At 42.1% G+C, this 14,062-nt stretch overlaps 1 protein-coding gene across 6 annotated transcripts in view; it reads right to left on the bottom strand.

The window, feature by feature from the left end:
• The window catches only part of rbms3 (RNA binding motif, single stranded interacting protein), a 300,019-nt gene that overhangs the window by 28,187 nt on the left and 257,770 nt on the right, over positions 1 to 14,062 (bottom strand). For all 6 annotated transcript variants that reach the window (XM_030063193.1, XM_030063194.1, XM_030063192.1 and 3 more), the window contains 3 exons: positions 11,617 to 11,660; positions 9,069 to 9,165; positions 6,181 to 6,231 (listed from right to left, as the gene is read on the bottom strand). In XM_030063193.1, the coding sequence (XP_029919053.1) occupies positions 6,181 to 6,231; positions 9,069 to 9,165; positions 11,617 to 11,660 (192 nt within the window). The remainder of the gene's footprint in view (positions 1 to 6,180; positions 6,232 to 9,068; positions 9,166 to 11,616; positions 11,661 to 14,062) is intronic.

Here is a 14,062-nt window from a genome sequence, read left to right on the forward strand (position 1 = left end):
TACAGCCTTTCGATAGCTGCCCCTCTCTTGCTCCTCACATGATGAACCTATTTATCAACACAAAGATTAGGGATATCAGCCAGGAGGGGCAACTTCATGATGCCTCCAAAAAAGCTGAATATTCTGTCCTATTCTATTCTATTCTATTCTATTCTATTCTATTCTATTCTATTCTAGCAGCTGATTCACAGTCTGGCAGGCTATTCTATTCTATCATTGCATTGTATTGAACTGTATTGTAACTGTAGCTGTAAATACAATTGTTAACAAAATTAAGAAAATGTTAAGACCAGTGGTGAGCAGTGAGTCCATGTCCCTTGTGTTTCTGTTCTATTCTATTCTATTCTATTCTATTCTAGTCTAGTCTAGCAGCTGATTCACAGTCTGGCAGGCTAGCTGTGACCTCTTCCCCTTCCATGCTCGGCCGCCTCCATATTGCCTGGGCACCAGGGGCGCCATCGCACAATGCTCCATTGGTTTAACACGCGACACACGGCAAGAGCCGCCAAACTGCAGCACAATCAATTGGTTTAATGCTTTGAGTACCCCCCCGAGCTCTTGAAGCTAGCACGCTTGGCTAATTTGATGTGTTTCATTGGGCTGGCGGCAGGCTGTGTGTATGAGTGTGTGTGTCTGTGTGTCTGTGTGTGGGCAAGCGAGGTCTGCTGTGTATATAACTGGTAGTGGATGTAACTGTGAGTCATAAAAGGAGACAGATTGGTAGCTGTGATCCACTGACGGCTGTGACAGCTGGGGTTAGCGCCTAGCAGCCGCTTGGTGACAGAGAGAGCCACTGGAACACAATGGGGACGGGGCCATTGGGACTGATATGGCCACATGGCTACTGCTGGCATGGAGACCTGATGAGATGTAGACTACAGTACAATGTGGCTACCGACGAGACTGCCAATGGCTCCAAGAGGCCTCCTGACATAAGGTTGGAAAATGGATGGTCGTCAGGCGTCAGCTGTATGGGCTGATTGAGAATAACCAGTGAAGACCACACATATGTCAAAACATAACACATACGGTGCACACAAACATGCATTAAGCAAACATGAGCGGTTACACAAATATACAGGCCATGTATGTTCTCCCTGCACGCTGACAGACAACCCATAACAGCCCGGAGGCTGAACAAAGTGGTACTGTATGTAGGTTTAAATAAACACACCGTGGTGCTGTAACTGCACACATACATGCTCACACAGATGTAACTGCACTCATGGGCTCAACAGAGATTCAGTTTGATTAAGGATTTGCTAGATTACCACTCAATATGAGAATGATTTTTCAGTTTTGGAACGACTGAATTTGATCTGAGTTTGTAAATTTTATTCCTTTTTATTTTATTCCTTTTATTCCTTCTGCTATCAAGCTTTTAAACACAGACCCTACTCATTTTAGATGAAACTGTTATATTTTAGAGAATTATCTATTTATTCGTCTTACTTAGATTTTATTATTATTATTTTTTTATTATTTATTTGGATTTTACCACAGATTCTATTGTTTTTACTGAGCACTGATTTTACTAGGCAATTAATTATTACATGCCCATGTGTATTATTGTTTCCTTGACTCTGATGGTTGTATGGGATGCATGGGGAAAAGCTGCAAATGAATTGCCCTGTTGGGATAAATAAAGTTTTCTGAACTGAACTGAACTAAATTGTGATGCAAGTCAACGATACCATTCTGTACTTTTAGCTAAAACTGTAGATCCATTAATAAACATGTGCAATAATGTAAGATGGTGTGTTTTCTTCTGATGAGAAAAAATCAGAATCAGAATTGCGTAAAAAAAAAAAAAAAATAGGACAATAGAATTACGTAAACATTATTAATTCATTCATTCAGTCAAGAAAAATGTAATTCATAGTTTTGTTCGATCACCACAACAAAAGGTCTTTGTTTAAAGAATTGTGAATAATTCAATTCAAAGCATTTCACACTGATTCAGGCCTAAGTCACATCAATTCACTCCATGTATTTCTTTCTTTTAGCAGATCAGTGCTGTTGAATCTACAGAATTTGAGCCGATGCAATGAATGGACGCCCCCATGTCAAAACACACATATACACACGTGAGCATGTGTGTCGACCTGTGAATACTGAACTGTTACACTCTTAGATATCCCTGTCACTCTTATCATCCACCTCGTCATGCTGTCTGCCAACCATGACATCTTACTGTCACAACACAGACACAGCAGCAGCAGTTACGTAAATAGTTAGCCAGTTCGCTGTCTTTAATCCTCTGTGTCACCAGAGAGGAGGGGCCCTAACTGGGAGAGGAGCTACAGTTGGAGAGGGGAGCTGGGTGAGTAAAGTGGTGGAAGAGAGGGCAGGAGGTGGGCGGATGAAAGGCAAACTGAGCGGCACAGAGGGCAGCTGGAGCTCAGTGGCTGGACAGAGAGGAAGGTGAGGGGGGGGTGGGTGGCCAAGAAGAGGGTGCAGTGTCTGTATCTGGCTGGCTGTGGCCTGCTGTGACCAGATTACATGTTCACTGTCCCTCAGCAGGAGTGGAAGTGAGATGGGTAAGGCTGAGTGGTAATGGCCACAGCAGGGTGCCATGCATGCGGCTGGCTGAGCACTCTTCCACCGGGTAACCTGCAGCTACATCAGCTGTACAGTGCAGTATTTACCAATCTTGTCAGCCACAGGGACTGGCTGACAGCTGTCTTTTTGACTCGAGCTAACAATGCTATTGCCACCGTCATGGATGCCTCAGCCAAACCGCATTTTCCATGAAAATCAGCGTTAGAAAATAACATATTACATATTACGTGATAAATTCTGCATAATGTAATAACTGTCAAAATGTAGTAAGAGTGCTCCTCTAAATGCCTAGAGGAGATCATGTGTTTGGTCGTGTGACTCTGTCTGACCGCAGCTAATCTCGAGGAGTCCATCACCTTAAATTTTTTTGTGCACAGTTATGGCTTTATGATGAAGAGCCTCTTGTAGTTACGGGGATTCAAAACCTTTGCAAAATCTTGTTACCACTTCTGCTCTGTCGCCGTGTTTGCTCTGATCGCAGGTGAAAAAAACTCCAGAATGTGCAATGCGGTTTTTTGGGAGTGAATTTACACACTGCTGACATGAAAGTCAACAGAACACAGAGCAGACACACGGGGGGGAAAGAAACACTGTAAAAAGTGTCAGAGCAGGGAATTAAAATAAGTTAAACAGCCTGATGCTTCACGACATGATAAAAAACGTGTTAAACAGCTGTTGTTGTTTCGTGTCAGTGGAGTATTTGCCTAATCTTCATAGGTCTTCAGCATGTGTGTGTGAGCGTAGGTGTGTGTGTAAGTGTGTGTGTAAGAGAAAGAGAGAGAGAGAGAAAGAAAGAGAATGAGAGAGAGACAGAGACTTTAGTAGCAATTTTGAATTTCGCTATTTTAATTTATACCCTTTTTGAGACACGGTTTCTTCTGAAAGCCATACGACTTCTGATAAAAAGCCAGAAATTGCTTGCGAGCCGTAGGTTCCCGACCACTGGTATAACATGTTTAATAAAGTGAAACACATACAGAGGGAAGAAGAACAAGCTAATCTCAAGCGGCTTTGGGAGTTTTACAGCATATTTTTTGTACTGCACTGTATTATATCTGAAAAGCATTTGACAATACAATTGACTACTGAGTCTCTCCTGAATTTTGCTCAGCACATAGGGTAGCCTCCAGTCCAGAAAAAGGGAGATACGCCTACTGGAGATCTGCACTCTACAGAGTAGACAGTCGTAGCACTCTTGTAACTATTACATTTTTCGATTCTGCAGACAAATAAGCAATATCTTAAGGACCAGCAGTGTGTTGCACCACTGTACTGTAATGCACTGTACTGCATTACAGCAGGATAGTTCCTAAATGTCTTGGAATAACCATAGATCATAAATCCTAAACCATTAATGGATACCTACTCACCTGAACACATATGCATATACTCTATATGCACATTTATACAGCAAGGTGAACTTCCATTACAAAGAATGATTTTAATTCTCAGGCCTCAGGCTGCTTAATTAATTTTAGGCTATTTCAGTGAAAAATTAGTAATTACTACAGAAACCTGAAAAAATGCATCATTAAAATGATAAAAGCCATATAATATGAATATAGTGTATGATATATGAAGTATATAATGTAACATATATAGTATAATGTGTGTATATTAGAAAGAGTTTTTATACATTCAGTATCATATTATAATCTCCAAAACCCTACTGTAACCCAAGGGATAAAAATAAATGACACTACTAATAAGAATATCTGTAATGTATTATAATGCACTTCATAGCAGTGTATAGTCCTTTTGTAATGTGCTTCATTACATTGTATGAAATATTACATGAGACTCTCTACTGTACTTCACCGTAGCAGACTGCGGTGTATTGAGCAAATTGCTCTCAGTGCTGCAGCGGATCTGTTTTACGTGTTACAGGTCAGATACGTGACCTAAACTGACTCCAAAGTGAGCATTCAGCAACTGAACTGTGAGCGGACGAGAACAAAGTACAATGAATTAGCTTCAGGGGCCAAACAAAGCCTCAAGCAAACATCATAGCCTCCAGGACGATGATTTTAGACCTCTAAGCCACAAAATGAGAACACTTACGGTATACTAGGATTAATTAAGAATCTCCAGCTTCAAAATAAGTGCGTACGCTCGCAGTGCTCTCTGTCTCTCTCACATTAGTAAGAGTTATCGGAGAGTGAACCCGAACAGCAGGCAGCTCACTGAGAACATGAGTGAAAGACTGACCATAAAAGCTCAAAGCCTTTGGGCGCTCTTAAACCGCCATCTCTCATAAGCATTTGGCTATTTGTAAAGCCTATAGTAATGCACAGTGCCAGCATACTAACTAGTGCACAGCATTTCATTGCTGCCTGCTCTAAATGCAGCATAATAAAGAATACTTTATTTTCACCTCACATAATATTTTGTTTAATGTCAGTGACATTGCAGCACTGTTTATTCCAAAGACGCCAGACTCTCATCTAAGAAATGGAGCTTGTTGTTAAATGGATGGATATCAGATATAATATAGCACAATACAGTGACAGTGTCCAATATTTTTGGTGAATGGAATACAGCGAACATTAATGTACAGTATTGTTGTTTGTCTAAATGCGGTGAATGGGAGGCGAACTGTGTAGATGGATGGAGGAATTGTTTCCAGCTTTTATGTCCGAATGAGCTTCATTCTGTAGTCGTGCTGCCAGTTGTAAAGCAGAAAATGCACCGTATCTCCACACACCCCCACTTGACCTTCACTACCTTTCACGATTCGAGTTGCATTAAAAATAAGTTTCAGGAGAAATAAAGTTTTACCATCAGAGAGCAGACTGAGTAACTCATTAGTATGGACGCTCTTCGCAGACTACAGTGTGTGGCTCCGGTAGACCTCGGAAAACAACTCTCTGGACTACCAGCACATCAGCCCTCTGAACTCTTCGACCAGGACAACTGAGTGGATGAAATGTGACTACCTCATTCACACTGTGGCAGACAATGTTGTTGGTATACCAAATCTAATTAATATTAATATTTCCACTGTCTGCTGTCTAGCCTGGTAACCCAGAGCAACAGTCTGGATTGCCTGTATTGTGCTCTGGTCCGGTAAATGATGCTGAATCATGCCTGACTCAACCAAGACCCATAAATTTCCAACCAAAAAATACAACACAACGTGATTGTACGGCCAGGAATGATGGAGGCATGTGGTTATCAGAATGGGGTAATTTGCTTTCATAAAAGTCTGTATGGTAATTCCAGAAGATGTCTAGTAATTTAGCTATCAGGCGTTTGCATGTGGATATGTCTATGTGTGTGTGTGTGTGTGTGTGTGCGTGCGTGTGTGTGTTTATGCCTGTGTTGGCTTGACAGCTGACCTGCAGCAGAAGAGTGTGTGTCTAAAATGATTTTCCAGGCAGTCTATTTTTCCAGTCATTCTTATTGCTCTAAATATATCAAAACTACTCTTCCATGTTGTAAACCATTTTACAGCAGGCGCTTAAAAAAAGCTTCTTCTAATGAGTCCCTCCTAAAACCTTTCAACGACTCTGGCCAAACAGTGTGCAGAGACAGCTCAGGCAAACCAGTTCTATTTAACTAAGACTCGGTCCCAATACTAAATTCAAGGCTGCTGCAGGTAAATGGTAGAGTACTTACTGTAGGTTGCATAACGTATTGTTGATGAGGCATCCATGACGTACTCTGGACCTGTGGGGAAAAACAGCAAATTGTTTCTGTCAACATAAATTCTCTTCTGTCTTTGCCAGATCCAAAAAAGTATTCAGTATACAGCAGTAAACACTCTTCAAATATGCATAATATGTTCAAGTCCTTAATATGTTGAAATACTTGACAAACACTGTGTGAATTTGGGGGCTTTAGAACTATTGCAGTGGTTCTGATGCACCAGATTGGCTAAACCAAACACAGATTAAGTTTTGCCAAAGAATTACAAAGAGAATTTGAGAGATTGGAATCGCCGCCATCCAGCTCCTGTTCCTCCATTACAGCCGGCAGTATGGTTTGAGCGAAGAGCCAATGAAAGAAGAGAAGAAACAGACCCTTCTTCTCTCTGGCACGGTGAAGGTTATTCAGCACATAGCATCCATGCCATGAACAGACAAAGAAAATAAAAAGAAAAATGGACAGAGACATGCACATTTACCAATATAAATGAGAACGACAAGGAGACGGAGAAACAGTGGCAGAGAGAATGATCAAGAGATAGAAGGAAACGATGAACAAACAGAGCTTTTAGATTTGCTGGATAGGGGAATTAGACAGCTTGTAGCAGACAAACACACAGGCTGGCCATTGATCCTGGTAAAATGATTAGATTAAACAAAGACAAACACAGAATAATCTTCCATGAGAGCAACCAATCCTCTGAGCCAAACCAAACCCATGACTTGGATCCCCACCTAAACAGGCTTGATATTCTATAACATGAAGCCAAGTCTGTTTGTTTATGCATGGCTGTGTTTATTCTCCACGGGAGAACAGGAGACTAAACAGAGGGAAAGCTCATCCTTAATCGCTTATCTTTAGCATTTTCACAGTGACGCAAACACTGCATAAACTGGTAACTGGATCATCAACTTGGAGACTGGCAACTATGTTATCTCTGTACTTTCACAGAGGGTCTTTCAATAAAGAGGCTTTAGGCCTGGTTAGCGTTCTATAGTTGCATTACAGGTAGGTTCAGTGTGAGTCAACGCGACCACATTCATGACCTGAGGAGCTCTCTACCTCTGGCTGAACTTCAGAGCTTGTGCTTCCATTTAAAACTGCCTGCCAGCCAATCAGCCAAAAAGCCAGTCAGTCAGGCAAATGGTCAGTCATTGAGCCAGTCAGCCACATACTTAGCCAGCCAGCTGGTCATCCATCCAACCAGCCGTTAAGCCAAACGGCAAGCCAGTCTGCTAGTTAGCAAGCCAGCCACAGTCAGTCCGCCAATGAGCCAGTCTGTCAGAAAAAAAAATGGACTGAACCGCCAACTTGTGATGTAAACCAGGCAAGGTTAGAACCAGGCCACGGCTCGCTGGCGGGACGAGCTGAGATCTTGGTTGTGATTTGGCCTGGACTGGTTACTGTCATGTGGATCATCAAAGTTTTTTTTTTTTTCCAGAACACAAAGCCAATTACCATTCGGGCTCATTGGAGCTGGTCTAAAAGGAACACCAGAACGCTGCTATTGGCATGGGTCATTTGCAGATTTGATGAATCAATACCGTCGGAATAGTATCTCAAAAATATCCGCCGCACATAAACATAAAAGGAGAAATATAATATCATTTCAAGGAGTCTTGAGCTTTTCACTACAAAGGGAATTGTTTCCACCATAAAAGGAAGTGATACCTTTTGTCTGGTGTGTATGGCTGCCTGGCTTGTCTTCTCTTTTTCTTTTCCCTCTGTCTCTTTGTACTTGAACAGAAGATGAAGGACTCACCTTCCTGCCGTGACTGGCTGAAGGGCAATATTACAGGAAGCGGCGGCAGAGCTGCCCGATATTGAAACTGTGAGGATTAATATTCCTCAAAAGCTTGGCCATTGTTTTTGATAAATCAATTTGGGAAGCCTTCCGAGAGCGGATTAGAGAAGCGCCCTGGCCCACTTTTCTCCCTCCTCCTCTCTCCTCTACCCCCCTCCACCCCAGGTACTGGACCAGAGTTTTAATCAAGCGTGCCTCGAAGACGGGCACGGCAACCTTGAGCAACAGCCTCCCACACACACACACACACACACACATGCCTCACCCCCCACCCCAGGCACCACCACCCATCCACTCTTTCCTCCTCTTCCTAGGTCTTTCTTTCTCTCCGTCGGCCCCTCTCTCTATCCCTCATCTCCTTTCTCTCGCTCGCTCTCCGCCTCTCTCTCTCTTTCCCTGCATACCAAACAGATCCAATGTTAAACGGTAGCGTCTCAGGGAAAGGGCAGGGTACCGGTGCCTCTCGATGTTTAGATTCAGCGACGGGTGCTGCGTGAAATGTGTGTTGACGGCAAAAGGCTAATGCTCGTGACATCTCACACAGCCAATTTTCACGTTCCTGTTCTGTTCTGTTTCATTATTCCACGGATCACAGCCACGAGGAGTGTGGAAATTCACTTTGGAAGAAGTGATACTGAATAAGTGAAAAAAAAAAAAGCCATCATCATTGCGTTAGAAGCTGAGAGAGCACAAAGAGGTCAGGAAACTGGGAGGGAGGAAAATGTTTGTTTTTCCTCGACACTTTCATTCTTGATGGGGATTTTTTTTTCTTTTTTTCCCTGTCAAGCTTTTTTTTTAAATCCTTTTTTTTTTCATTGCACGTTTTCTGATGCCTGTTGTGTTTGCCGCCTACGAAACAGATGTCATCGAGCACAGCTGGAGCAGTGAAGAAACGATGAGAGAACCCCATGCTGTTTTGCAGCCCGCCCCCTCTCTCTTCCATTCCCTTACACAAAGCGAACCCTCCTGCCACACACACACACACACACACACCCACATAGACACGGGCACATGCAGACAGCTATCTCCCATGATGCAGTGCGTTATGGCCCACCTGATATGTGGAAACGGGGGAAGCAGCGATGAAGGGCGTGATGGAGGTCTGTGCGATCATGCGGTTGGTGGCGATGCTGTAAGGCGAGGAGTAGAACCTGAGAGGAGAGAAAGAAAGGAAAGAAGCCGAATAAAGAAAGAGGAGAAGAACAAGGGGGGAGAAAAGAGGTAGAGAGGAGAGTGGAGAGGGAATGTCAAAAGTCAAAATCTGCATCCATAAAAAAAACAATCCACCTGTGAAACTCATATTAAGCACGTGTATAAAATATTTCTAAATAACCAGTTTAGAGAAGCAATTTCTACTTTATGTTATAGCCATTTATCATCAGCTGAATCAATATGTGACAATATTGTGATTTTGGGATACGGTGACATCCAATTCTGTAATCTAAACTGATAATAGAAGATGAATTTTTATTTAAAAACTGAGAAAACAAGACATTTACAATTTTGAGGAATGTAAACTAATGACTTGCTCACCTAACGCTACCATTCAGTTCAATGGGATGAACACCGATTTGTTTACTGAACGTGATTTTACATATATGAGGCGTATTGTGATATATATCAATATTGGGGGGAAAAAAATCCTCATGAGTGCAGTGATATTGATTTCAACCCTATCGGCCAGGCCTAGGACACATCATCAAACAACACTACTTCAATACAAAGCAAAACAAAGGGGTGTTAACTGAGACATCTTTGTCCATACAGCCTTGTGAAAGAGATTTCTCTGTCTATACACATGCTTCTGGAACCTGAGCACGCACACACACACACACACACACAAACACACACACACACACACACACACACACACACACACACACACACACACACACACACACACACACACACACACACACACACACACACACACACGGTGGTTTTATCCCGTAGCTTGCTCAAATCGAACACTTGGCCATATATTGTGTTTCGCTAGCCGCATAAAAGTTTCATGAAGCATCTCATGGCGTTCTCAATTGAAAAGTCGGGTTTTATCACATCAAATTGAGCTTTGTCATCGTATAAAATAGGAGGTTGTCTGTATTTTTTCCCCCCCAGCTTCAAGTATTAAGGTTACACTGTAACGTGCGGGGCTGGCTTAGGTAGCACGCTGACTCCAATATCAAGGGAGCTTGGAGAAAACTCAATGCATTTAAAGAAGCCTATTGCCAAGGGTTGGCTTGAGCTGTTGAGAGGCGAGGTGGTCGGCTACGCTGCTTTATCTCATTGCTGAAGGTTTATAGCAACCCGAATGTCAGTCCAATCCCTTGGGAGGCTAAGTGGAATGTCCACTAGTCTCTGTCACCTGAGCTGAGGATCATATTACTGGGCGAGGATATTAGAGAAGTAATGTACTAGGCTTGACGACTCAACTTTCAATTTCAACATGCAGCATCAGCTCTTTATGTTCTGTATTACATTATAGTGTGAAAATCTGCTCTGAAATAGAATTCACATGTGTTATTCTTATGATGTTAGAATAACATATGGTGCTATGCCCCTTTTTGGCTGGATTTCATCTTCCAGCTTCCAGGGCATAAATCCTCTTTCTTTGCTGGTCTCTCATGAAAGTATAGTTAATTTTATTCAAACATGAATGCTAATCAGAAAATGAAAATGCAATCCTTCAATTGCATATATATGCATTATATATGCATAATTTGCATCATAATGAAATTTTTAAATTCGCTAATCCAATTTGCATTCAAATTTCCATGTACAAGTATGCACATTCTCTGACAAATGTGAAATGGCATTTCCGTCTCCATTTTCGATTCCATTGCATTTTTATTTTCCAATTTGCATTTTCATTTGAATAAAGTTAACTACACACTTCCAAGTTCTTTCTTAGTTTATATTCCCACCCTATTCCCTATAATGTGGAATAACAGTGGAGCTAGACTAAACTTCAGGTGGGACACAGCATGAGCGAATCATCCCTTTCTCGGCGATTCTATTTCTTAACACAAATAACTGCAGGATTATCATTTGGAGGATTTGCAGCAAAGCAGGCTTTTACAAGGCAAGCTGTGTGTAATGAGTGATGCTATTCATCTCGTTTTGGTTGAGATTGACTCCAAGTCACTGGGGGTTAAGTGGTTTAGGAAGCGGGGAGTGAGAAGCTTCCTGTGAATGAGGCCAGAGCCGGGGAGAGGGGAGCCGCAATACTCTCCTTCCTGTATCAGTGCTGTGGGGGGAAAAATAAAACTCTTTGCTTGGTCATTTCTCTCCACAACACCACTTAGACACCACAGAAAGACACAGGAACACGTAGGGACACACACTCTTGTGCACACACACACATACACACACAGACACACTGCTCCCTCATCTCCTTTTTCCCATCCCTTATCTCTCCCCACCTGTGAAAACTGATCTTTGAAGTCCATATAGATTTCCTTAATCAAAGAGTAACAAAGTGCAGACAGTACATTAATCTACATGTATGACAGTGGTATTGACTTCCTATGGTCTTATGGGCCAAAGGAGGTGTGTGTTGTATTGTAATGGAGCCAAAAATGGATCAGCAGTGAAGCTCTTACCCGTTCTGCATTGCAGCGGGGTCGTATGTTAGCGCCATGCCAGTCTGAAAGGCAAGAAAAACACAACAAACTCACAGGATTAATCACAAGTTAAATCAGCTGGACTGGATACAAGAATGTTAGCCGACAAGTAAGTGTTCACAGCAAAACACAAGTGAAACGAATCGGGCAACTTATGGACACAAACAAAACAAAACATGGGAAACCCCTCTTTGATGAAATACCTCAGTGATATTATGATGATATTGCACGGATGGATTTTGGTGCTTTAATAAAGTATACACTCTAGGGCTGGGCAATATATCAACATTATATAAATACTGAGATTAGATATTGTTTGAGATTTTGGATTGTAATATTGTGATATGGCATGAGTGCCATCTTTTCTTGGTTTTAAGGGCTGCATTACAGTGAAGCGTTACAATTTTTTTAACTTACTCGACTATTCCAGCTTTTTCCGTTGTCATATCGACATTACAAATTTGAAATCTGTGTAAATATTTTATGAACGCACTAAGAGTCATCCCTTTATCGTGACAATATTGATAACAAGGTACTGAGCCAAAAATACCTTCATATCTGCTTTGGTTCACGTTGCCCGGCCCCAATTTTATATACAAGAGATTTCTGATAAACAGTCATTAGTAATGTGGACATGATGACCAAGCAGGTAGAGGCAAATAATAGACCAGCTACAGCAGAATAATAAGTTCAGAAAGTTGCATCCCTTTACTGCAATGCAGCCTTTAAAAGCAGGAAAACACAACACTCACGCCTTATCACCATATTACAATATCCAAAATTCGTATTAATATCTTCTTAATATCACGAATATCAGTCATATCACAATGTTGATATAATGTTGGTATCCTGTATGGCCCTGCCCTAATTGCACTTCTTACATTTGCACAAATTGTTAAATATTTTGCTACTTAAGCACCCAGAAGTGTTGATACTCCACAAGTTTCAGAGCCTGTATCATAAATCATACCATCCAAGTCAGTGCCACTATCTTATCATATATGTATAGCTACAGGAGAGAAACCTGTGTGCTGCAATCTGTCATAATAGTTAAATTACATATCTTACAATGTATAATTACATTGCCCAGTTACTACTGTTTACCCTCGTCAGCTCTATTACTAGTCATTATATAATGTTGATTTACAAACATCAGTATCATTATATGACAGAGAACATAATGGCATATGGTACTCATATTTACACTAAATATGAGGTCCTGTTGTCCCTGTACCTGTATGTGTCTGTATGTACAGTACGTCTCCATGCAGGTTGCTGACGTGTTCCTGCACCCCAGACACCAAGAAAATCTCCTGTACCTCTTTTGTACTCGCCTAATAAAGTGATTCTGATCCTGATTTTGTTCCAAATAAATTAAATCGCATCGAAATCAACTCGTTCCAAAATGGAAAAAGTGACAAGTGTCGAGTCACTGTGGGAAGAAAAGCATAGTCAATAGGACAAAGTGGATTAGTATCGAGGACATGTCTTTGTATTTCAATCACGTACAATCATGTTTTTATGAATGAGAGGAAATGAAGAAGTGCCCTTTGGAAAGGAGGAGGAGTGAGCAGAAAACTGAATTCTTTGTCTGCTGACAGTATGTGTGTGTGTGTGTGTGTGTGTATGTGTGTGCGTGTGCATGTGTGTGTGTTTATGTGAGGCCCTGCTGTGCTCCAGGAGAGAAACCTGTGTGCCGCAATCCGTCATCTGCATTCCTGAAGGTTCTCTCCCGGAGGAGAGCTAATCCGATTTCTTTTAACAGGAGGCTGCTGAGGACGGCAGATTTCATCAGCATACACACTCTCTCTTTCTCGCCCTTCCTCTCTCTCTCTCTCTCTCTATCTCGCTCACTCTCTCTCTCTCTTGTCCATGTCCTTTCTTTCCTTCTCCATCACCCTGTCTTGTCTTCCCCTCTCTCCTCACCCTTTTCTCTGTCTCTCTCTTTCACCCCCTGCCCCTCTCCCCATGTCTACATCTACCCCCCTCCCCTCTTTTTCTGTACCATTTCTCCCCCCCCGTTCCTCCAGTTACCTAAAGTGAGCTATACTGCTGAGGGAATAGAGGCTCACAGGAGCAGGGAGGATCAGTGAGCCTGGACAAGACCCACAAGAGTGAGCAAAAACAGAGAATCAACACCGGATCAAAAAGCCCTCAATGGCACTGGGGTTGTGGGCAAGTGTGTGTGTGTGTGTGTGTGTGGTAGACCTAGGTTTATACCAATTTATTTGTATGCCACTTATGTTTCTATGAGTCTGGGGTCTGTGTGCCCATATGTGGCTGCAGGCATGAGAGGATCGTTGAGTTTTCGTGTGTGTGTGTGTGTGTGTCTGTGGTGTGGGGAAAGTCTGTGTTTCTGTATGCACATCCATCTCTGTGTGTGTATGTGTGTGCACCTGTGGTTTGGACCTCATGAGTCTGCTAA

This window comes from Myripristis murdjan, chromosome 11 (genome assembly GCF_902150065.1).
Source record: "Myripristis murdjan chromosome 11, fMyrMur1.1, whole genome shotgun sequence".
NCBI lineage: Eukaryota > Metazoa > Chordata > Actinopteri > Holocentriformes > Holocentridae > Myripristis > Myripristis murdjan.